We start from the raw sequence: 26288 nt of genomic DNA on the forward strand, positions 1-26288 counted from the left end.
CATTTCTGTATTCATGAGTGGATGAGAAAGCACAGGCTGAGCGGCTGCCGTATTACGGATAATAAGGCCAGCGGGCACCACATTCACTGCCACAGGTCCCCCCTCCCTTCCTCCTCCTCCTCCTCTCCCCACCCGGCCTCGGCTCATTCAATTACTTCACAAGAGTTCTCCGAGGCACAGCTGCACTATGGGGGTAAAGAGGAGCAAATTGAGGTACATTCATGTAGACACACACAGTACACTCCTTCCAGATACAAAGACATGGAGGAGGCATGCACGTTGGATCAAGAGCAGCCTGCATATAAAGGATCTCACTGACAGGCATTTGCTTAGTAGTCAATACACTTCTCACACAAGTAAACAACAAAAAGACGGTCCATCTTCTGTTTCTCTGTGGCTGGTAAGAGAAATGAAATCAAGCCCATTGCTCATGGGCTCCGTATATGAGGTTGCCATTATCGTGATGAAAGTGTGGACAGCAGCTGGATCATTGAGGAGCATGAAAGATGGACTCTGGCAGACCTAATGGGCCTTATCCTTTATCTGTTGACTAGTATCCGTTCATCTAAAGATGCATTAGGCCCATGTGAAAACCTCTGTTGAATTCACAACTATCCGCTGTTTGAATTATTCATAAAGTTATATGTTAAACAAAGCCTCAAAATGTGTTTGGGTTTCCTGGCTGCTGGCCATGGTGCTGAAGTTCTGCCAAGCTGACTATAACACCCCCTCTCCCACACACACACACACACACACACACACACACACACACACCCCTACATATATATGTACATATACATTTTCTTAAACAGTCTAATAAAACAGAAAAATGATTGCTCGTATAATATCCCTGACACGGTTTTAAAAAACTGTCACAAATGGATTAAAAATGCATAGACTTTGCTGAAGCAATATGTGCTGTTACAATGACATTTCTTTCTAAGCAGTCTTTGGATGAAACTGTCATCAAAAGTCTCTGCTAAAACATTGAGTCAGTTGTTAAGCATAGCGCTACCTAAGTAATGCACAATGTTAAAGCTTGACTTTTACATGCACTGTTGAACTTTGCATGCCGCACTTTGTAGAACTAAAAAAAATAAATAAATAAAGTTCAAAGTCCCTTTGATTTTTAACATTTTTGAGAATTGCTAATGATTAGCATGAATTGATGGCATATGGGCTATGTCTTATCCAGGACTCTCAGCTCTCTGACTTTGACTGAACCATTTTAACATATCAATATGCTGCGATCTAAACCATGGTAACTCTGGCTGCATGTTTAGGATTATTTTCTTGCTGGAAGATGAACCTCCAGTCCTTATTTACCACCATTATCCGTCATCCATCCATCTTGCCAAACCTCTCCCCCAGAGTTTCCCCATATCACGACTGTGCCACCGCCATGTGTCATTGTGTATGTAATGTGTCCAGAAGTTAGTTTTCCATCCCACATGGTGTTCTGCATGTCATATTAAATTTTGGTATTTTATTTTGTGTTTGCTGCGTACCCTTCATGGCTTGTGGGAAACTGTGAACAAGACTTTTTTTTTAAAATGATTTTCCTGTCAACATTGGGTATCTAAATGTGTAAAAATGCAAAATGCAGTTATTTAGACTATGTAAGTGCAGCCATAAAACACGTACACAAAGAGGAGAACCTTTTCTTCGCATTTGGTTTGGGAATGCAGGATTTTCCAAACAAAGAATTCCCAAAAATTGGCACACTCCTTCATTAGATGGCATAATTTGCATTCTCTTATAATTGTGCTGCTTCCTTGATTATTAAATGATCACCCTAATTAGGGAGCATAATAGGGTTAATCAGACTCTGCTCATCACACTTATTATTATTCCTGAAAGAAAAAAAAAAAACGAAGGGAAAAGATACAGTACTTGATTAATTATATCAGCCTTTTCATCCGTTGGGCTACCACTCCTCCCCTCTCCCCACTCTGAAATTAATATCATGTTGTAAATGGAAGGAAGGAGCTGGCCGGACACAGACAGATGAAAGATTTCACTCAAATTAATTAAGCACTAATTATGCGGCGGGAGTTGGGAGCAGTTTGCATAATGAGGCCTATCAAAAGAGATCAGTCATGGAGAGGAGCTGTAGAGTTTCTATACAGCCTTGAGATGATGCGCAGACGCCACTGCAGTGCATAAAGAGCGCTGGCGGAGAAGTGGGAAGAGGGTTAAAGGACTTTGAGGAGTGTTTTTGTTGGTTTGTCAACATACTGCCAGTCTGAATCCTCCTCGCTGGTGCCACGAACATGGATTATTCCATTCCTCATCTGCCCCGAGGCCTGTGGGTGTATTTTTTTTCCCTCTCAGCTTAAGAATCAGATAATGAATTCCCCTGTCCAGCAAGAGGCAATAAGGACACAATGTACCTTTAAGTTCAGGCTAATCACAAACAACCTGCCTCCACACTCCAGGGAGCTTTAAAGGCCCTAATCACCTCCCACTCTAATTCTTGTGGTGTCCAGTTATTGTAGATCTGGGACTACACTCCGGCTATCTCTTTAGACAATGGGAAAAGGGATTAGACAGAAACTCTCTTTGCCTTAATCACCTGTTTAATCATTGCCACTGTGTCGTGGGCTGAGTTACTTGAACTGATTTGTGCCGTAGCTGCAGCAATCATGAGTTGGCTAATCAGGGTGTGCGGCCCTGCACTGCCCTTAAAGGTCCCAGAGTGGAATTACAAAGACTATGATTAGTTAATCAAATGAAGAACCCAATGTCCTTCCTTTATTTGTGTATACACCTTATCTAAATGGAAATTGTATATCCGAGGCACTTCCAGAAGGACACATCTACATGTGAATGATCCTCCTTGAGGCCTCGGCGGTGAATACCAAATGAGATCTTTCGCTTCCAATCATGCTGTTATGGCATTGTGGAGACTTTTGCATGTCTGAATGATATTTGTTGTCGGTGCTTATGTGAATGATGCAATCACTCGGCCTGTTGTGAAGTAAATCAGGAGGCACCAGGCAGCAACTCTTCAAATGGGCACAATGGTCTGCAGAACAATGTCAAGATTGTATTATTCTGAGAGAGGAGAAAAGAGCTCAAAGACAGAGCACAGTGGGCACATACAAGATGCAAAATACTGCTTGTATCATAGTTAAAATGATATTTCTCTTTTTTTCCCCATAGGTTCACACAGAGCTGGTTAGAGCATCCAGAGATTGTACTGAAGTAAGAGCAGCAGTGTTTCAACATTTTTACTTAAATAAAAGTAATAAAGCAGGTTGCTCAAGTATTGAGTAACTGATAATAACGTCTGTTTTAATAGTTTCTAATTATATTACATTGAAAAGACTAAAGAGAAAAAAATAAACAAAAAGGTAATTATGTGCATGTTTTAACAAGGTAAAGTACCTTTAATGACAATGTGGTGTTACTGTGTAAAACGGGGAATTTTCCTCTGCAGATGATTTTGATTAAAATAGATTTGTTCTTCATTCAGTGAGTAGAGGATGCAGAAAAGCTATTAAAATTACAGTAGTAATACTTCATAATAATATTTAAGTAAAAGTAAAAAAGTATGGTGTAGTAAAGCTACACTCAAAAGAATTTGTTTTACTAAAAACCTATGAAAATAAATGTACCTGAGTAAACTACCGACCTCTGGGTTTTTGTTAGAATAGATATATGACACCCTTAGATTATGTTAAAGAAAATGAGATAATTTCACTGCTGTTAATTTACTTATTTCTTCTTTTAAACTTAGTTAACAAGATTACCATTACTCATTTGATGCATCTGAATACGGTAAATTAGAATATTATTGCGTCTTTTTTTATTTTAGAAAGGCAATTGAAAGAGTTAGATTAATGACACCCATTCTTTCCTTTGAATGATTATGGGCGACAGCGTAATCATTCAGTTTCTCCGAAAATTAGAATGTCACGTAATATGTGTATACATATAATTTATTAAAAGCGCTTGTCTGAAATTTGTCATTTTCAGAACAATCATCTGATTTATCTGAAATTGATTTTTTCCATAAACTAACTCAAAATACATATCAACATCAATAAAAACAATCTGCTTTAAGATAAGATTCTATAATTAAATGTTTTCCACACTGATAGTTTTACCCAACATATTTAGCATATGTTACAAATGACAACACAACCTTTCATTACCATCTGAGTGAAAATTAGATAGATTTAAATGGATTTTATATGTTTTTTTTCTGCATAGCCACCGCTTCTTTCCTTTCAGTCAGACATGCTGTTAGACATTGTTCCTAAAGAGAAAAAAATATCCCCCCATTTCTTTGTGGCAACTTCCTTGTAAGGCCAGCAGACTTGACCTGCTGACTCCTCCTGGAATCACCTATTATTCGTCAGTGACAGCAGCCCCTTGAAGGGTGGGTGGGTTCCCTGGAAGGTACAGGGTCGTGGACGTCCCAATCCATCTCTGTCTGCCAAGCGATTGATTGTGATTTAGCGCACAGGAGCAGGAGATGGTGGGGTTCCATTCTGATGAGCGATAGGTGGGAACCCTTTGACTCCCAGCACATGGCAAGCAGAGTCAGGGCTATGATGAGGGGTCAGAGGCAGCTGGTGGGGGGGGATCTGGGGATGAGATGGAAGAAACAAGGGGATTGCATTGATCACAATATAGAAGGTGTCAGGGATCCGGGACAAAGCCCCCAGACCAACCAGCAGAGTCTATCAGATACCCTATCTATCATCTGCCCAGCTTTGTGGTTAGCACAACGGTTGTTAGCTAATTGTTTCATCTTCAGGGGATCCATCATCAGGGAAGAAGACAGTGCACCACCAGTAAAAGGACACATGAGCAAGCTGTACTCCAGCTGGAGCAAATAAGGCTGCATTTTCCCCTGTAGATCTCCAATTAGATGATTAAGTGCATTTGCATTCAGCATGTTGCTTTAAATCAGATGTTTTCGTCTAAGGATTGCAGGCTACATGGTGGCAGTGAGGATGATACATTTATCAGACTCACATTTTACCACACATTTTTCTCTCAAATCCCTAAAGAAACAGTTTACTGAGCAAACGTAGGCGTTGTAACGTGAGAGATTGCGCAAAAAGTTTGAGGTGCATGAATACTTTTTCAAGATACTCTACGCAATATTTGATATGTGTGTACTAATTTTATGAAAGCTGCAAAATCTTGATCCTGTTCTTCACAGAGTCATCTCCTCGGTGTAGACAAAAGATTTCTCTTTAGGGACGTTAAGTCCAGAAACAGCCTCTCTTCACTGGGTCACTCCATCAGTCTAACTCCATCATCATCCTAAGTCCACTCTGTTTCAAGGCATTTTTATTCAATGAGTTGGTTATCATCTATTTACTCCATACCACCCAACCAGCCATCCATTAGCTGTTCTCGCTTATCCTTTTAGAGGGTTGTAGGATGGGGAGGGTGCTGAGATCCACACACAAAGCCCTCGGCTGACCTCTTTGTTGTGAGCTGCATTTTTCTCTTGAATTTTTTTTATCATAATGTACCAAAAGGTTGTACACTTAGAAAACATATTGTACCCAGACATATCTTGAAATCTCCTGTTTATGTCGTAATTCGACATGTGGCAGTGCGAGTGCCGGCGTTGCCAGTCACAGGAAGTAGTGTCAGCCAGGTGGATGAGGGGCCTGTAACCCGATCTGCTGTTGACAGAACGGGGACAGGTGCTCCCAGCTAAACTAATCCACATATGCATGCTCGACACAGGTCATCCATTAAGGCAGATTGATTCAGAGCTTTAAGGGGCCGTTCCTCAACAATCCCCGGCCCGGCCTTACCTTTGCTGTTGCCATGATACCAAATTGCAGTAATTCAAGATGGCCTGTATTGGAAAAAAAAAAAAAAAAAAGGGAAAGGAATGTCCACTCTGTTTGTGCAGCGATAGCGATGGAAACATTTTGTCACACAGGACATCAGGACATGAGGGAACATTTGGGGAGCAATTTATCTCTAAACTTCATGAAACGAAAATTAAATGACTGAGTGGGTTTTCAGTGTTAGATACCCGTGATGATACTCAAGCTTCACTCAACCCAAGCTGCTCACTGGGAAAATAATGACACCCAGGGGAGGGTTGAGTGAGGCAACATGCGTGACGGTGCCACATAAAAACCTCATATGTGGGAAAAAAAAGAAAAGCACACAAACCAGAAATCACTTTGATTCAGTGTTATTATCAAACGCACTCCCGGTGAGGAGGGACTCAAATGCCAAATAAAGGTTTACAGGCAGAGGCCAGGCAGCTGCTGCTCTCTGATTGGCTGAAAAGCTCAGCAGCGATCTCACCTGTTATCCACAGCCCAGTGCATGGTAAACACCCTGAGTGAGACCTGTGGGGGGAAGGAGCCCATCTGGTCAGCAGCATTAACAACCATCTCTTTAACAAAGGCATCCTGCAAAAAGACAAAAATAAATAAAAAAGTAAGGAGAAGGGCACAACAGGGCACATTAGCCAATAAAAACAGGCAGTGCGTGACATTTAGCGCCTGATGCAAGGCTTAGAGGAATACAGGTTACTCACTGTCTGTCTTTGCAGCAGCAGCCCCTGGCAATAAAAACAAAAAGGCAATCTCACAGAGCGAGAGGGAGGCTGTGCATAAAGCTGCCCGCCTCAGTTGATGATTCCATAATTTCTCTATAAAGTTAAAATGCAAGAAGGAAACAGCCAGAGTCTCCAAGCCATCCACATACAGTTGTTTTCCATTTTGCCGGACATCAAATTTAGAGAGTGTCATTATGCAGGAGGAGGAAGGACTCTGACAGCTAATTTACTCTGAAGAAGAATGGCCTGTAAACGCAGGAAAACATGAGGCAGATCAGTGGAGAGGCAGCCGCAGAAGACCAAACAGTGCCACCTTGTGTTGAAAACTCTTCAGATTGAGAAAACTTTCCTTTTTTTTCCTTCCCTAAAATTTTATTTTTTTGACTAACTTTTAAAGATCAGTGAGAATCCTTTGGTCTCACCATTACAATGTCTGTTATTTTTTATGCATCTGAGTAAATTAGAACATCAATTAGTTTATTTAAAAAAGTGAAATAATTAATTACACAGAAAGTGATTCATTTCAAGCCTTTTGTTGTTGTTTAGTTGTCGTATTCACAGCTAATGAAAACTCAAATTTATTTATTCATATTTTAAATTAGAAAATTGTATCAGACAACTAAATGATTTTTAAATGTCAATACAAAAATGACAGAACAGGTCCTTATAGAATAATAATTTAGCATCAACATAAAGCTTGTCAACTGGGCAAGCCTTACCACCCTCCACTTCTAACTGGGGGGGGCGGTAAGAAGTGGTCTAAAAGTTCCTTGTAGATTGCTGTGCTGACTTCAAACTTAATAAAGTGAACCAACACCACCAGATGACACTGACTGTGGGCACTTCACACTAGACTTCATGCAATGTGAGATCTGTGCCTCTCCACTCCTCCTGATTTCCAAAAGAAATACAAAATTTTCTTTAATCTCCACAAACAAAATGAAATCCTGTTTCTCCTTGGCCCAGGTGAGATGCTTCTGACATTGTCTCTGGGTGGCTATGAGTGGCTAAACAAAGGACATCAGACAGCTGCTCTGCATATCTGTGTAGTGTCCATACCATTTATATCTTTTTCTACCACATTTTTTCCTTACACTACACTTTCCTTTAACATACTTTCTGAGAACAACCAGCTACTTTACTGGAAGCATAACCCTTTATGGCTTATGCTTCTTGTTTCACTCCTGTTGAACAACTGTCAGGCCAAAGCATAATATTTTTTGTATTAGAAATTATTCTTTATTAACCTGATGTAATATTCTAATGTTCTGTTAAAACCAGGTTGTGGGTTCTCATTTGCTTTAAGCCCCAAAGATTTAAACTAACTCACATAAATCGCTCAATGCGCAGTGAAACTACGTCGTATTTCAGTTTTGATTTTTAGATTGAATTACTGACATAACTGAGTGTATTCATAATATTGAAACTTATTTAGATGCACCTGTAGCTGGTCGATTGGTTCTATTTTTACAACTAGAAGGATAACGACAAAGTCTCTAAATGAGATCTGGGGAGGACAAAGACTGGTTTTGAAGACAGAAAGGTTTGGGGTGGAGTTTGAACAGCAAGCAATGGGCTCTCTACAGCTGCTGGCACTAATGAGGATAATTACCCGTGTAATAACATTAGCCTATCTGAGGGAATGGAGGGGAAGGACAAGTGGTTGTGTTTGTGCGTGTGTGGGTGGCTGCGCGCGCGCATGGACCGTGCACATGGCTCGCCTTCTATCTCACTTGTGGTCTCTCCCTCATTCCCTGAATCTCAATATCTCTTTGTTAGCCCACAATAATTGTATTTGGGCCTCATATCCGCCATATCAGATTCGAGTTTGTACAAGGTAATTAGCAGAGGAAGGGAAGCCTCCACACCAGGAGGACAAATGCCCCCATGACATCATTCTGGCTCCACTCAGGAGGGGAAGGTTTTCCTTTCCTTCTTTCTTTCTTTCTTTTTTCTTTTTTTTGTTGTTTCTTTCTTTCTTCTTTTTCTCCCCATTTACTCATCTTCATCTGCCTCTCCATTCAGCTGCTGAGAAAGAGTAGTGATGGAGGGCAAAAAATGTGAGCAAAAGTTGATGACACTGTAAAGGAGGAGAGCTGGGATTAAGAAGATAAAGAAATGAGGAGAGGTGGGAGAGATAAAGCAGAGAGAGGAGATTTGAGATGAGATGGAGGGCTGTGTTTCTGCAGCAGGCCGTAATCTCCAATCAGCTTTTACTAACAGACAGCGGGGGAAAGTTCCTCAGTGCTAATGCAGGCGGCCACTCGGAAGGAGCCGGTGTATCCAGCTGGGAGTCCAAGGGATGAGGAGGGGGAGGATTAACTGGCACTCAGGTGGAGAGAGATAAAGAGAATCAGATGGAGACCCTGTGGACGATCACGCCCTCTTTCACTCCATCCACCACATTTTCTCCCTTCATTTTCAAAGAACAAATGTACATCGGCGCTCTATGCTTTCTGGGTGGAGTAGTGACATCAGGAGGAAATGATAGCGGCTTAATTCAGGGGTGACTTATGTCTGATTGTATCCCTCCTGGATTTGAGTCAAGACTTTCTCTTCTTCTCTTGTAAATGATTTTATGATGCGTGTTAAGGAGCCAAAAATGATTTCACTCTATGGTTTGACTATTCTTAGACAGAACATCTAATTAAGCTACATTTTATTTTTATTTCTTTGGAGAGTTATGTTTAAGGTGTGAAAAGTGTGCATACATTTAAGGGCTTTTCCCTTTTTTATTGTAGAATTAATTCAGAATAAAGGCACATTTTGCTGGCACGCATAAATGCATCCCTTAAATATATAGCTTGATTCCATTGCAATAATTTTTCTGCTCTAGCTGCATTTCTTTTTCACTTATTGTTTGCTGAATCAAGTGTCAGTCTCAGCTGTTGCAAAAATATCTCATTTCTCTACTCCCCATCCTGATTTTTTGTTGTTTGTGATGCTCAAGGCAATCAAACTTGCTGTGCTTGACTGAATGAAATCTGAAGCACATCAGCATAAACTGATGTGCTTCAGATTTCATCCAGTTGCTTCTGATGTTTCAGTGCTGTGAAAAGTCTTTGCTTCCAACATATTTCTTGTTTTGGCTGTTCTTTTTTGTTTCAAATCATCAAATAGTTCTTCAAACCAAACATAGGTCACTTACATAAATACAAAATGTTTTCAAAGATTGTTTCATTCACCAAGGGGGAAAGCTATCCAAACCAACCTAATACCAACCAGCAACTTATGTGTTTGTAAAACAGGCGATGAGTCTTACGACACTTTGCAGGAATGTCTTTGCAGAATTGTTTTACTTTAGCTACAGAGTTTTTGAAATCCTTCCTGAGCAGGCTGTGAAATAAAATCCAATTCTGAACTAACAGAAAGAAACAAATACAAAAAACTTAAACAAAAAAGAGTAATAAAGAAAACAATCATCATGTAATGAGAGTCTGAGGCATTTGTGTTTATTTTATTCTGTTCGAGAATGACTCAATAATATTCAAATGAAAAAAAATCTCAATCTAGTGACAATTATGACGCATCTAAACAGTTAAACATGACCAGGTTTTTCTCATGAACTGTGAAGCTGGGTTATATGCCTTTAAGGGTAACCTCTGAGTCAATTCTCTTGGTTGAAGCATTTAGTTCTGAGCCATTCTTACCAAAGGCTTTTATAAAATAATTAAATTAATGGCAGCTAATCTCCAAAAGCCAGCTGAGGGTCACTTCCATCTTCCTCTCACAAAAATAGACCAAAATGAGTCTCTATCTTTTTATATAACAGGTTCGTTGGTCTTGACTAAACAAATTGAGTTCAATAGTAGTGCATGACAAAATCTGTTTTTATATATATAAATGTTAGAATATGAAAGATTAAGCATTATGGCTTGACAGTATGCTTGTTCTAATTTATCCTAAACCACCTTTATCTGTGTCCAGCACATCCCATAAATACTTCATTGAATTAAGATCTGGAAAATATGAACGCCAAGTCAACACCTCAAACTCAATGTTATGCTTCTCAAACAGTTCCTCTGCCATATTTACTTTGTGGCAGTGTGTATTATCCTCTTAAAAGAAGTTATACCCATTATGGTATTCTGCTTGCATGAAAGGACGACTGTAGTTCACATTGTTGTCAGGAGGCATCACAGTCCTAGCACCTGTCCAAACAACAAACAACAAAGAGCTCAGAGCTGTGTAGTTTTTCCCCTTAAGTCCACCTTCCATATTTTGCATATTAAGAGCAAAACTGTTCACTCACTATCCAAATAATTAAATTGGGATATTTTTAATCCCTTCTATGGCCAAAGGTGTGTAAAATCCATCACTTAGGCATGTAAGTTGATCTAAAAGCATAGAGGACTGTCTGTGCTTCAGGAAATCGGTTTTCATAATCTAGCAGCGGTGTCTTTGTATGCTTTACATCAGACATACAAAGTGTCAGAGTCCAGCAGAACGAAGCACACCTCCGCTGGACTCAAGAGCAGTGGAGACGTACTCTGTGGAGCCTTGAATTGTCCCTCCCTGTTTGGCAGTCAAATAGATGGGTTTGGAGATTTGCATGGATAATGTCATTTGCGACTGTATTAGCGCAGAAATTTAAAAATCTGCTCTAATGTAAAATTTAGTGCAGAGTGAATTACGATATGAGGCTCCTTTTAAAGGTGTTGGACTCTGCCACTTACATGCCATGTAAAGAACTAAGAGGGTTAACATTTTGAAAATGTCTTGCTCCTATTATTTTTTTTACTTTGCATCAAAATGTGTACAAACTAATTTCTTGCCAGTGACTTGCAGTACAGAACACTGTGTTTGAAACAAATCATGTTTTTAAAAAGCAGAATGATTCCTAAACAAATCATCTTGATTAGTAATCAGTTATTTTTTCGTCTTAGTTTGTAACTCTTCTTGCCTCATCTCTCCTCTTTCAAATAGTGAAATTGCTTTCTGCTCTTATTCCTCTGTACCTGTACTGAATCATATTACCATTTTGTTTACCCTCTTGACCTTTCTCATCTGTCCTACATTCCTCTATAACAAAGAAAAGCCATTTCATAGACACTAACTTTGCCTCTCTGGCATCTGCTTATCTCTTCATTTTCTTTCTTTCCATTCCTACTGCATCTCTTTTCAAATGCCAGTATCTCTCCGTTTGTCAGGACCATCAGTGGTTTAAGAAATGTGGCACAGTTTGCTGAATCTGTGTTTACCAACATGGCAACCTGAACACAAGGCGAAAGGTGGTGGTGGCAGCATCATGCTGCGGGAACGATATTCTTGGTGGTCAGACAACTTTTACCAATTTGTCACTGTTATCTGTTTTAGTGTATGCAAACAGAGAATCCAAATATCAAGTGATGCTGACTTTTCCTAAAAAGAAAGATTTTGATAGCTTAGTTTACTGTTAAAACAATGATTATCTGGTTGAAGTTTTCAAGTGAACATTTAAACAACCTTTGTATGATTCAGCATACATAGAAGGAAGTCCTATGTCCCAATAGTTACGTAATAAAAAGAAACAAAAGCACATTTCCCTTTTAGTCATTCGTCCAAGAAAGAGAGAAGCATCACTCTCTCTCAAACAGGAAGTTAAATCCTAAAAGAAAGTGAACATGACTTTTACCTAAAAAAATCACAAGTTTAATTCACCCAAATGAGAACTGAAAGATGCTTGGCTGCAGCAGAACGTGTCTAGTAGGTCATACAGAAAGGGGATGTTGGGAAGTTTTAATTCAAGGAGTTTCCTCGTGTTCTTTGTTTAAACAAGATAAGAATTATTTCATAATAGTTTCATAATTTAAAAAAGTAAAAATGATTAATCATCCTTAGCTTTATGTATCTTCATACTTTCTTCAATTTTCATTGTATGGTTTTGTGCCTGCATAAAAACTGGTGAAAATTTGTTATTATTGCGAAAGTCTGCAATGAAAAGATCTTTTTAGGTAGTAAAATACTGTTGTTAGTTTACAAATCACTGAACGGCTTAGCACCACGATACATTAAAGATCTGCTGTTGTTGTATCAACCTTCCAGACCTCTCAGGTCTTCTGGTTCTGGTTCTGCTCTGCATCCCCAGAACCAGAACCAAACGAGGAGAAGCAGCTTTCAGCATCTATGCACCACAAATTTGGAACAAACTTCCAGAAAACTGTAACAGCTGGAACACTGACTTCGTTTAAATCTCGACTAAAAACCCACCTGTTTAGGATTGTATTTGAAATGTAATCAATTACAAATTTATTGATGGAACTTGACTTAATGCTGTGTTTTGATTGTTGATTCTATCTTGCATTGTGTTTCTGTGTTTGTAATGATGTAAAGCACTTTGAAATGCCTTGCTGCTGAAATGTGCTATACAAATACAATTTGATTGATTGATAAATGTCAGCAAATGAGAGACAGTTATAAACAGAATACAGTTTTCTGAGAACATATGTCATGATAACATGCCTCAAAAGTAAGGAATATGTGTGGCAACTTTACAGATGGCTTTATCATGGTTGATGGCAAGCAATAAACTTCCATCACATTATCTAATGTATTGAATCAAGATCATTAGTGTTTAGTGATGAAGTCACAAGAAAGGGAGTGAACAGACTGTACGTCCTAGGAAGTTTTGGTCCTTTTGAGTTTGCAGGAAGATGTTTCAGACCTTCTGTACAGCTTTGTGGAGAGTCTGATTTCTTTTCTCTTCATCTGTTGGGGTAGCGGCATCAGAACTGAGGACTTAAAAAAGCTCAACAAGCTGATAAAGAAGGATGGTTCTGTTTAGTTTTACAATTTAGCAATAAAACAAATTAACCCCTTTTCTAAACTTTGTACCCACAAAATAAAAGTGATCAATATTGCAGCTGATTTTTGATATTCCCAATTTACATATGTGGGACTGGAAAAGATAAGATAAGATAAGATATTGTCTTTATTGTCATTGTCACAAGAACAACGAAATTTAAAAAGTGCCATGAGTCAGTGCATATGCTTAAAAACAAAAAATAACTGTCTCACAATTCACACACAATGTAAGAATTAACAAATAACTGGTAAAACAAACAAACAAAAAAAAAACAACTAATAAATAAGAACAGTCACATTCTCACATACATCATTCATGATGATTAATGGTTGTTTTTGATTGCATTTAGTTTTGTTATTGCTATCGGGTAAAAACTGTCTCTGAGACGGTTGGTTCTTGTTCTGATTGCTCTGAATCTTCTGCCTGAAGGCAGCAGTGTGAACAGAGAATGTCCGGGGTGAGAAGTGTCCTTTGTGATGTGTTGTGCTTTTCTTATACAGCGGTCGCTGTGCAGGTCCTCCAGTGAGGGGAGAGGGCAGCCAATGATTTTTTGGGCTGTATTCACAATACTAAACTTTAATTTTAACTTCTAACACTGGAATTGAAGCTGTAAACTAACTCCCAAGATTCATAAATGTAAGTTTATATATATATTCCAAGGCACCCATGTGGAGCAATTCCCCCCCAAAAAACTGGCAACTTAAAGGTTAAAAATGCATGACTAATATATGGTAAGGGTTGGCATTTATGTGGTTTTTTTCTGCATTTTCTGTTTTCAAAGGACCCAGATGGAGTGAAGGATGTATTATCTGCAGTAAATGGCCGTATGTTTACATTTGTTGCTGACCTAATTTGGCAGCATGGGCTCCTAATAACGTGGCACTCTTTAATTTGCCCTCTGTGGTGGGTGCTCTGCACAAACACTTCCTTGTATCACTGAGATGAGGCGTGGTATCATCATGATACTCTTTGACGCAACTCCACGTACGAGGGGGCGTTCACGTACCACGGGGAATCATATGTACGGTTCTGTTTTAGCTAAATCCGTGTTGCCCTTCAAAATAAAAGTTAAAGAAATGTATTAAAGCTATCATAATACAAGTCTGCCTGAAGTGAAGGGTATTCTGAATAGTGTTTTAAATTACTTTTTATTTTCTAAGAGGGTTTCGACATAAAATTATGGCTTAAATTTCCAATATTTACATATACTCTCTTATTTTGAAAAGTAATATCCTTTAAGTTGCCAGTTATTCAAGTACTTAACTCTTCTCCACGTTTACCAGGAAGTAAAGACTTTATGTGTCAAGTAAAGTCTGTTTTAAATGGGCAGACTGGTTTAAACGCCTCATTTTAAGTCTGCTCAGACCAGATTTACAAAGAAACATTAGCTGGAGCGACATTCTTCCATCTATACAGAAAGATTAGGTGAGTATTTTACCAACAGCTCATGTTGTGCTGTACAATACAATTCAGTTTTACTACAATTGTGGCAACAAAGTTGTAATTTGGCTGCTTAAGCAGGAGTTCAGGGTTTTATTTGTCAGTTTCTGTTTCAGTCTTGTGCAGTTTGGACTTTGACCTTCAGCGTAACTTGAAAACAAGCTGCTAATGCAAATAAAAGGCTCTAAATTGTGTTTCTATCAATTCTGAATGTCCCTTTTTTTCAGTTTTGTGGCAATTAATTTAAAAAATAGAAAACATGTTTTATATATAAGCACATGAAGAAATAAAAATTAAGCAAATTTAGTAGAGAAATGTATTTTTAGACGAGGAATGTTCCAAAATAAAATACCTGCTTCTGCTGACGTTAATGCCTTCTATAGTTCAATATTGTGTCCTGCAGTCAGACAGGGTTAACCTGCTGACGTGGGACAATGCAGGTGAGTCACACAGCTTTTAATAGGCTCTAACAAACGCTTGAGGTGTGTTCGGAAGAAAGGAGGCAGGTCGGCATCCTCTGAAGAATGCATCCTTTGCTTGACTTGCTGCATGATGTCACAGACCCAGAGGATGGCCGAGAAGGTGTTGGTCACAGGTGGAGCCGGCTACATCGGGAGCCACTGCGTGGTGGAGCTGATCGAAGCAGGCTACCAGCCGGTGGTGGTGGATAACTACAGCAACGCCGTCCGAGGTGAGCTCCAATTCCTTCAGGAAGGATTAAAAAAAAAAACTATCATTAAATGAAGCTCATTGGTTATGAAGATCTGTGTGTGTTTGTGTTTTGATGGAGGAGAGGGGAATGTGGCAGAGAGCATTCGAAGGATAGAGAAGCTTCTAAACACCAGCATTGAATTTCATGAGCTAGACCTTCTAGATCGACCTGCACTGGAAAAACTCTTCAAACAGGTCCGAATTTTGTTAGACATGATAATTAGTTTCCGCTAAGTCAGTATCTGTAATGTTTTCTTCCCATTTTAAATACCAGAAGTTTGCTTTCCTTTTGGGAGGTTAAATGATTTTATGAAAATGTTTGATTGTGACACTATTGCTAAAAGTTGCAGTAAGGAAATTGATTAGAATTAAAACATGATTTCTGGACACATTTGTTTCTTCACCATCATACAATGTCCCCAACACAAATAAATTACTGATGAGCATATTTGGATTCAGACTAGATTTGAGCAAGTCAACCTGAGATTTCAAATTACTCTTGCACATAAAGAAAAAACATTTCACAGTTACAGTAATTGCTGCTAACAAGTTTTACAATGCATTCACGTGGATTTCATTCTGCTTCATCTGTTGTGCAGCACTCGTTCAGTGCTGTGATGCACTTTGCTGGCCTGAAAGCAGTCGGGGAGTCGGTGGAGCAGCCGCTGCGTTACTACAGAGTCAACCTCACTGCTTCCATGAACCTGATGGAGGTCAGTTCCATGTCACACAACCAGCTTCCATTCAGTCTGCACAACTCTGTCTTCATCCTGCTCTACGCTCAACTTTATTTGCACAATTCCTCACCTTTGTTTGCCGAGTTCACAACATCTGCTACCGCATGCACAGTCTCTTACCAAAGTATTCACATCTCTTGCCACAGTTTGTCACCAAATGTATTTTTTTAGAAATATGTGAGAGCGTAAAAACCCCTTAACCTTCACCGCTGCAAAATACAATGGAAAAATGGCACATGGTCGTTCCGTTGCAGCTTAACGGGACATAGAACATGCTGTGTAATTTTGATGGAGAAAGAAAACAATACGTTCAATATGCAAGTTCTGGATGGCAACGGCACCTCCGCCAGTAAAAAGGAAGCTGGTTATCATTCACAGCACAAAATGCAAAGAAATCAGGAGAATCCTGCAAGAAAACATTTTAAATGCCTCTGAAGAAGGTTCACCTTCCAACAGGTGTTTGGATGGCCTAGTTAAAGTCCAAATCACAATTACAAAGTGAGTCTTTTTGAGGCCAGGTTTGACCTTTTTAGAAGAACACTTGGGTTTTTAATAAAAAGCATTGCATTGATTAGTGTAGATTTTTAAAGCTGCTTGTTATATTTAATAAAATTTAATTGCAACAAATGGTATTTCTGCACATTATTGACTTAAGTGGGCTGGATATAAATGCAAACCACTTCCACGTATGAGATTTTCATTTGTAAAAAAAAAAAAAAAGAAGTTTTCTGTTGGAATATGAAATAAAAGTATGCCTTAATATTTTTCTGCTAGATCAGGCTTTCTGCTTATTCTCAGTTTACTGCGGCTAACTATATGCGTTGCTATCTTTGTGTGAACCGTCATGTGTCTCAGGTGATGCAGGCTCACAAGGTGCACAATCTGGTCTTCAGCAGCTCTGCGACGGTGTATGGAGACCCCCAGTGCCTCCCCATAGACGAGCAGCACCCTGTGGGTGCGTGCACCAACCCCTACGGCAAGACCAAGTACTTCATAGAAGAGATGATCAAGGATCACTGTAAATCTGAGAAGGTACTCACCGGAGTGCTTAAAGAATCTCAGAGACGTGCAGCGTTGCTCCTCACCGGAGGATAACTGTTGCTTCTTGTGTGCAGGACTGGAATGCTGTGCTGCTGCGCTATTTCAACCCTATCGGAGCTCATGCCTCAGGTCAGATTGGAGAGGACCCTCAGGGCATCCCGAATAACTTGATGCCTTATGTAGCTCAGGTAAAAGCACAGCAGCATCTACAGGACTCTGTGGATGTAAATTCTACTGTCATGTCACTGAATCTGTTGCCTTTTTGTGATCCACGTAGGTCGCGGTTGAGAGGAGACCATTTCTCAATGTATTTGGAAATGACTATGAAACAGTCGATGGAACAGGCAAGGACAGAGGGGTTTTTTTTAACTTTGAAAGTACCAATTAAATATTCAGAATGATGCAACGTTTTCATTGTCCGTTGTAGGAGTTCGGGATTATATCCATGTAGTAGACTTGGCAAAGGGACATATAGCAGCTCTGAAGAAACTGAAGGACAACTGTGGATGCCAGGTACTTTTCAGCGTTATTTTTTGACCATTTATGTTTACCCGATATAGTTAGCCCTGCAATATTATCTGTGTTTTCTTTATTTTTGTGTTTAGGTTTACAATCTTGGCACAGGAAAGGGCTACTCTGTGCTCCAGATGGTGAAAGCGATGGAGAAGGCTTCAGGAAAAGAGGCAAGTCATAAAACTCTCACAAGCACAAAATCATGGTTTTATTTTGCATCCTTGTTGGAAGATGTAATTACTAATATGCAGTACATTAAAGAATAAGATGACTTCTGAGTGTCTTCAAGTTTTGTCATGAATTATTTTTTTATCTTTCCTCACATAGATTAAATACAAGATTGCACCTCGTAGAGAAGGAGATATAGCGTCCTGCTATGCAGACCCCAGACTAGCTGAGAAAGAGCTTGGCTGGACAGCTGCCTTTGACTTGGAAAGAATGTGTAAGTGAGCCATACATCACCATCTGAATCTAGTAAAAATATTTCGTTTTAGTGTTTTACAAAAGCATTTCAGAAACTGTTTCACATTTTCTCACACTAGAGCCACAAGCTTCAGTGTGTTTTATTCAAATTGTATGTGAAACAGATGAACTATTTTTCATTTCTTGAAACATAAAAAAAAATTCAATCACCTCCTGAGTCAAAACAGTGTAGATTTAAAGCTGCAAGTCTTCTTGGTTACATCTAGCTTGCACAAGTAGAGTTTGAATATTTTGCTCATTCTCCTTTGCAAAATATCTCCAAGTATGTGAGCATCAATTTTAAAGTCTTGCCATAGATTCCAAATTATTTTTAGGTCAGGACTCTGACTTGGCCATTCAAACACCTGACAAAAGCACTGAAAGGTGAACCTCCAGCCCAGTCTCAACTGTTTTGCAGTCTACAACAGATTATTGCCCAGGTTCCCCATCCTCCACACATTTACAGCGGCCCCCTTCATTGCAAATATGACCTCTGACAGCTTCCTCCTTCAATTTTCAGATAAGATTGAACAGTCTTTACAAACAGCTGCAACGATACTGACATTAAATTACTGAGAGGTGAATTCAGAAAAAGTTGGTTGCACTAAAGTTTACTTAGGGCCATCTGAGTAAAAGAGGTGAAGAAACCAAATGCACACCGCACTTTTCAGATTTTTATTTATTTATTTTTTAAAAAAGAAATGTAAAGCATGTGATCATTTTTTTTTCCACACTCACAGGTATGCACTATATGTTGATCCATCAAATAAAACACACTGACATCTCATTTTTTTAACGTGACAAAATAAAGAAAACTGCCTTTAGATGTCATTTAGATGAAAAACTCAAAAAAAATTCAAATGTACAAGCATGGACCTAAGAGGAATTTCCTAATGTTTCTGCATCCTGTATTGTGTAGGTGAAGACCTGTGGCGCTGGCAATCCATGAATCCCACTGGATTCACCAATGGCGTACCCTCTTGATGCATCTGCAGCTGCTTCTTTGGAAATCACCCACATAAAACTGTGGCTACAAGCTGTTTCAAGATATTTTATACACAGGGAAACATGTATAAATCTCATTTTTCTCCTTGCAATTCAGATTTAATAAGGGATTCTTTGCAAATGGAAAAATAAATAAATGTTCCTACAGAATAAATCACTTTCACCGTTTCAGTTCATTTTGAGTTTGATTTATATCCCATCAAAAATCTATGATATCCTATTAAAGTTGAAATGTGTTGTGAGATTAATATAGAAGGCTTCAATGAAACAAATTACAACAATGCCGGTTCCAATATGCACCCTTCTGCATTTATAATAAGGTTAAAAAGAGCTCAGTTCATCACAGACTCCTAAATACTGTGTAAATATTGCACTATTCACTTGTTCATTTTAAAAGGGTCGCTGGGGCTTTAAATGGCTCCTTGAACCTTCGGGCACCCAGTTAATAAACACCCACGTCAGCACAGAGCTCCAGTCGCTCCGACCGGGTTTCGGTCTTTAGGGCTGAACAGGAAGTGTCTGCCTGTGGACCCTGGACGAGGGGGAAAGAAAGCAGAGGGGGGTGACGCGGCGAGGTAAAATAAGATAAAATGGATATGGTGGCGGATTTGGGGGCGAGCAGGCTCTATCGGGCGCCGGGTGAATCCAGCCACCAGTGAGTATTGATGGTGTTTTTTTTATTTATTTTTATTTATTTATTTATTTATTTTTCAGAAGGGGGCAGATCAGGATATGGGGCGTAAGCGGGTCTCGGCGACACCTCTCGCCTGAGAACGAGCCGCTCGATCTGGGCAGCAGGCGAATCCTCCCCCGCTGCTCGTCGCGCTCCGGACCTCCAGCGAGGAGTGGAGTGGGGCGGGATGGGGAGGGGCGGCCTTGTGGATATAAAAAACGGGCGTTTTAGCGCATCATATCTTAACGGTGTCAGTGTATTTATTGCCCTGCACCCAGGACGGTCGCCTGTCTGTTTTCTCCATTGTGTGCTGGCTGGAGCCTGAAGTGGGCGTCGCTCCAGGACAGGCTGGGCTGCTCCGGTGCGGCGCTGCCCGCTTTTCTCTTGCAGGACTGCAGCACTGTCGTGTCGTTTTGTAGGTCGAATGGTGCCTCGGTGAAAGGATAGTGGCTCTGCTCAGACATTTCCTTTGGTTTTGAGCGTAAAAGAAATGGCCACAGAGTACTGCGGGTGTTTCACCGTGGGCTTATCGGGCGCTGCCGAGCCTTTCAGATGGCACGGGGGTGCAAATCTGCATACGAAAGCTTTAACAATCATATTTCTTATGCCTCAGAAAAACAGACACCATTCTTCAAATGAGGTTGAGAAAGATTGATTATTTCTTTTCCTTTGGACTGCATGTCCAGCTGTAGTCTTTTTAGATCATTTTCTACTAGTCGGATGTGTTTCATCATCAGGGGTTCCTTAAACACTTTGAACTCAGCATACGGGAATGTTTAAAAGGTTTGTCACCCGAACCTCTCTGACTGGAGTCGGGCGTAACCCATTAAAAGGGCTTGCTTTGACTGAAGGATCTCTTAGCCAATCACAGTGCAGAAAGAAATCATGTAGGCGGGGTCGTCTAGTGCAGACAAAGATACATAAAATTACAGGTTGATCTGAGGTGTATTTAGTTTCGTTTATTTTGATATTGCCCACATGAATATTACAAATAATATTTAAATACTTTTGGGGGTTTAAAGCATAGATAAAATAAAAGATACAATGTCCAGGTAAATCAATGTAAGCCAACCCTGACTTATATTGATTTAGATCTGGCCTGTTAATTTTTTGCTTTTAGCAATTCTTGTCTTATATTTAATTGAGCTAAATGTGATGATATGCATTAGTACATGGTACAAATGTATTTTCCCTCTACAGTTAAAAAAATGTTGGGTTAATAGATTGCTCTAAATTGCCCTTAGATGTTATGTGAATATATGTAGGGACATATGTCTGTGATGAACTGGCAACCTTCAATGTACCCCACTTCTCACCAACTGACTATTGGAGAAAAGGATTAAGCTGGTGTAAAAAAAAATGGTTGCAAATAGTTAGCAGGTGCTGCCTCTATTATGTACTTAGTTCCAATAACTACATTGTTATGTTAATGTGAATTTACACTAATGTACAAAACAATCATGCAACTAGAGATTTCATTGGGATTGGTACTGGATAGATCAAATCAAAGTAGTGCAAAAATCCAGTCATAGGATGGCAGTAGAGGAGATGGTGGACGGGAGTATTTCTTTAAACAGAACATTTTCTGTCATTTGTCATCTGAACAACATTTATATGGCATTTATGCATGTGTAGGCACCTCAACATGCTGCAAACCATATATGGGACACAGCCAACATCTGGAAGAAGGGGCTTAGTCAGATGAGACCGGATTGTACCTTTCTGGCCTAAGTGAAAAACACTTTTAAGAACCAAATCTATTAGAGGCTTTGATAGATTTAAGACATGGATCCTAAACATACATCCAAAGCTACACCGGAATAGTTTAGATGAAAATGTAAGGGTAGAAAGTCAGACCTAAATCAATTTAAAGCCTGTGGCAAGACTTGAAAATCACTCTTCATTGATGCTTTACACCCAATCAAGCTGAGTGTGACTTGTTTTGCAAAGAAAAATGGCTAAAACCTTTTGATGTCCAAAGCAGGTAGAGACATACTCAAACAGATTTGCCTGTATTGTTGCAGTGACTAATAGGTCTGTATATTATTCATTCTGTGGGACAGAATACAAATGCATGGATACAAATCTATAACAACTTTGAAAATAAATGATCAATCCCTGTTCTCTTCACAGTTATGCACTGCTTTGTTTTAGTCTATTCCATAATTTCCTAATAGTACTTGTTTATTTGTGGCAGCAACAAGACAACATGTGAAAAAGTTCAAGATGTATTGTTTGTAACTTAAGTGGAATATAAAATTCTATCTTTAATAATATTTTGTTGTGACAAATGCAGTCAGTTTGTATTTGACATTTACAGGTACTGGTACTGCTGTCGCTTTGTCTCCTGCAGGCAACCTCAGAGGTGGTTCAACACGGCTGACATCACTGCATCTCACCAGAACAACCTTTTGAAGCAGCTAAACGAGCAGCGCCGGCAGGAGCTGTTTTGTGACTGCAGTGTGTTGGTTGAGGGCCAGCTCTTTAGGGCTCACCGGAACGTCTTGTTTGCCAGCAGCGGCTACTTCCGGATGCTGCTGTCCCAGGGGCCAGACGGGCTGCCAGAAACTGTCAACGCAACCTTCGACGTCTTCAGCCCAGAGACTTTCACCGTCATCCTGGATTTTATCTACTCCGGGCAGCTGGATCTGTCCAGTCACAATGTGATCGAGGTCATGTCAGCAGCCAGCTACTTGCAGATGAACAGTGTCATCACATACTGCAAAAACTTCATCAAATCTTCCCTGGACATTAGTGTAAAGGACGAAGACAGTGACCGCTGCCATAGCCTGTCTGAGACCTGTTCTTTCACCAGCGGAGCAGGAGAAGAGTCTACAGAGCATCCGCAGCAAGGCCCCCGCTCCGTCAGCCCACCACCTGCACTTTGGACCCGGGACAATTCCAGGTCCCAGTCCAGTTTTATGGGGAAGGAGCCGGAGCAGGAAGGTGTAGTCTCAGCGATTAAGACTGACCCAAGTAGCCCTGCTAATGAGCTCAGTGCAGAGACAGATGACCTGCATGACCCTCAGGACCCTCTGTACACACTGCCAGGATCAGAGCGCCGACGTGGGAAAGCAGGGACCAAAAGGAGAGCTCCCAACAGTATTCGTTCTGGCCAGCATGAAGACCTGGATATTCAAGAGGCGAGAACCCTAAAGGCTGAGAAAGCAGAGGAGCTTTACGCCACACTACCTCCAATTGTTGGTGTTATTGGCCACTTTAATAAAGGTGTGTTTGTCTGTACACACCATCAATAGCTTTGCTAGAGACATTACTGATGAACAGACTTGAATGACATGAGTCTTATTTGATAAGACAAATATTTCAGCCATATCTTATCATTTTTGCAGATTCCAACCCTGTTATGCGCTTTAAATGCCCATTTTGCACACACACTGTGAAGAGGAAGGCAGACCTGAAGCGTCACCTGCGCTGTCACACCGGAGAGAGACCGTACCCATGTCAGGCCTGCAATAAGCGCTTCACCCGCCTGGAGCACCTACGTAGCCACTTTGAGACAGTAGGTCTTCTGAGAGTCTGAAGCTAACATTCATCTGTGCTTTTTTATTCCGCACCAGAAAAAATATAGGGTCAGAGCTATATTCATTCACAATTCAGTGGATAAAATTTAAAAAGAAGCTACATGCTATTCAGTTTAGCTTGATTCTTATACCCCACTTTACAGTGTGGAGGAAACAAATGCATCAGACAGTCACTTGGATACTATTTCCCATTCTGTGCCGGCATTAAGTAAAATTAACAGGTGAGCCATACCTTTAGACAAGAAGAAATACGTAAAAGAACTAGATTCAGAAGGGTGACTATCTGCCTCTGATGTGTGGGGGTGGCATAACAGGAAAGAGAGGCTTAATAGGGAATACCCGTCTTTGGAAAGGCACCAGGAGTCTTACCTAGCAACGAACTGTTTTAAAAAGGAATGTTTTTTGGGATGTCATGATAGGGGAATACCTTTGTGTTGCCTTGAGGTTAAAGTACTGAGCTATTTTTTTTCTTTCATCCCTCTGGGACAGGGTGTTCTACTTTTACATTGATTTTGAAAACCATTAGAATATCACTGCTTTTGTCAAGCTCATGTAAATATTTCTTAAATCGATGAAAACTCAAAATTATGTATGGTTGGTTAGCTCAGCTGGTCAGAGTGTGGTGCTAATAAGGCCAAGGGCATGGGTTCAATTCCCATACTGGCCAATTGAAACATAAAGTCTTCAGAAAATCAACACTTCAAAATAGCAGGAGGCTTTAAATTAAACCATTATACATGTTGATTTTGAAAAACATTAGAATTTCACTGCTGTTGTCAAGATCATGTAAGTTTTTACTGTACAATGGAAATCTAAAATCTTTCAGACAATCAACACTTCAAAATAAAAAAGGGTGTAAAATAAAATCAACATTTCAAAATAAAAATAGACTGGAAAATAAAATCTACACTTCAAAATAGAAAAAGACAGGAAAATACACCTTTAAGCATGTTGATTTTGAAAAACATAATATTAGCACTTTTTCAAATCTTCATTGTGGTAAGATCATGAAAGATTTTCTTATATCGATGAAAAGTCAACATTGTGTATGGCCGGGTAGCTCAGCTGGTCAGAGCGTTGTGCTAATAAAGCCAAGGCCATTGGTTCAATCCCCATACTGGCCAATTGAAACATAAAGTCTTCAGAAAATCAACGTTTCAAAATAGCATTAGGCTTTAAATTAAACCATTATTGATTTTGAAAACATTAGAACATCACTGCTTTTGTCAAGATCATGTAAGTTTTTCTTAAATCAATGGAAACTCAAGGTTGTGTGTGGCTGGTTAGCTCAGTGTGTGGTTCTTATAATGCAAAGGTCATGGGTTCAATCCCCATACTGGTGAATTGAAATCTAAGCTCTTTAGAAAATCTGGACTAAATTATAAAAGAAAAACACAATTGCGTTTGAACTGTTTTGTGGCTTTCCACAGATTCATCAAGCCAGGAAACTGGTGTGCAGGAAGTGCAAATGTCAGGTGACAGAGGAAACTGGGCATGTGGTGTGTGAGGGCACACGCCGCTACCGCATCTGCACCACCTGTATCCAGGAGGTGGGCTGTGATGACATACCCATGGACGGTCTGCAGACGCCCAACGAGGAGCCAGCGCTGTTATTAGGTGTGGACGGTGAGGAGGAGGGCGACACTAAGAGAAACTGGATGGTGAATGATGAAGATGATCTCGCTGAAGACTCGGGTGCAGATCTCATCATCCAGCAAGTGGATGACAGCGATGAGGAGGTGCAGTGAAGAAGGACCAAACTATGTGCAGATATATTGACAGTTTGCATCTCTGTGTTAAAGCAATGCAAAAAATAATAATAATAATAGTAATAAAATAAAATTGTAGCCTGGAGATGTAAGTTTGTTGGGTGTATCCAACACAGGAATCATTCATTTTGAACCTGTGGGGAAAACAAAAACTGCTTTTTGTAAATTTTGCTAAAGTTATGCAGTATCCAAAGCATGCATTTTTATTTTTATTGTTTTGGTTGAGTTGTTGTGTTACAATGATTTTAATAAGTGTTTCTTCATTTGAATGCATGAAAAGACACTATGTCTTTGCAGAGATTTGGGACTTTTTATTAGCAATGACCCCAAAATGTTGATCCAGACTAAATGGCAGCTTTTAAGGATTTTTCAAGTTTAAGAAGACATAATTTTGTTTTGTGTTTGTCTGAAAGCAATTTGATTTCCCTTTTATTATATGCACTATAATATAATCAATTATAATTTATTTGTTACTTTTTATTTTTACTTTCTGAAACATTAAAAATATTTTTATACACCTGTGCCTGAGTCATCATTAGATGTGAGTTGTAACTGAACTACTATGTCTCTACCAGCTATTCATTTGTGCAATTTACTTTCAAAAAGAACATAGCTCTAATTTTTTGTAGGTAGGATTCACAAAAATTATATTGTGTTAATTGGATTTCAAAATATGATATGGCACTTTGCTCGTTTGAGTGATACATTTTCCTTAAAAATTAGCAAATGTGTTTTTGTAAATACTTTTTTTAGTTTTTCAACTTGATTTTCATATTTCAGAATATGAAAGCACTAAGACTCCAGAAAACTTTTTTCTTTTATTTTAAACCATAAAATGTCAAATTTTGTTTGATCAAGGAGAAAATATGTGTACTTTCTCTATATGAGTGAAGTTGTCTCACCAGGAATCAGAACTAAAATCAATAGAAATTAACCACAACACTCAGTCTTCAGGAAATAAAATTATTTTCATGTTATATTTGAGCGGTTTTTTCTACTTCCCTTCTTCAAATTGAATTTAAAACTAAACTATTAAGTGAAATAAACTGGTGCTGTTT

General features: G+C 39.5%; 2 protein-coding genes across 5 annotated transcripts; both read left to right on the plus strand.

Annotated features, from left to right (window-relative positions):
- The first annotated feature begins 14599 nt into the window (after nt 1-14599).
- Nucleotides 14600-19401, plus strand: gale (UDP-galactose-4-epimerase). Of its 3 annotated transcripts, none has more exons than XM_023352299.1 (11): nt 14600-14762; nt 15339-15468; nt 15562-15683; nt 16088-16201; nt 17081-17257; nt 17341-17454; nt 17544-17610; nt 17694-17779; nt 17872-17949; nt 18107-18221; nt 19161-19401. In XM_023352299.1, the coding sequence occupies exons 2-11, from the start codon at nt 15348-15350 to the stop codon at nt 19223-19225; spliced, it is 1059 nt and encodes a 352-aa protein (XP_023208067.1). In that variant the 5' UTR covers nt 14600-14762; nt 15339-15347; the 3' UTR covers nt 19226-19401. The 3 variants fall into 3 exon arrangements, with proteins under 3 accessions (XP_023208067.1, XP_023208068.1, XP_023208069.1); XM_023352300.1 differs by having other exon boundaries at nt 15568-15683; XM_023352301.1 differs by having other exon boundaries at nt 15571-15683.
- A 336-nt stretch (nt 19402-19737) lies between these two features.
- Nucleotides 19738-25689, plus strand: zbtb8a (zinc finger and BTB domain containing 8A). Of its 2 annotated transcripts, none has more exons than XM_014468812.2 (4): nt 19738-19901; nt 22273-23147; nt 23270-23439; nt 24892-25689. In XM_014468812.2, exons 1-4 carry the CDS (start codon nt 19837-19839, stop codon nt 25207-25209), a joined length of 1428 nt encoding a protein of 475 aa, XP_014324298.1. In that variant the 5' UTR covers nt 19738-19836; the 3' UTR covers nt 25210-25689. The 2 variants fall into 2 exon arrangements, with proteins under 2 accessions (XP_014324298.1, XP_023208793.1); XM_023353025.1 differs by lacking the exon at nt 19738-19901 and adding an exon at nt 19965-20702.
- Nucleotides 25690-26288: the final 599 nt, after the last annotated feature.

The sequence above is a fragment of the Xiphophorus maculatus genome, chromosome 19, assembly GCF_002775205.1.
Source record: "Xiphophorus maculatus strain JP 163 A chromosome 19, X_maculatus-5.0-male, whole genome shotgun sequence".
NCBI lineage: Eukaryota > Metazoa > Chordata > Actinopteri > Cyprinodontiformes > Poeciliidae > Xiphophorus > Xiphophorus maculatus.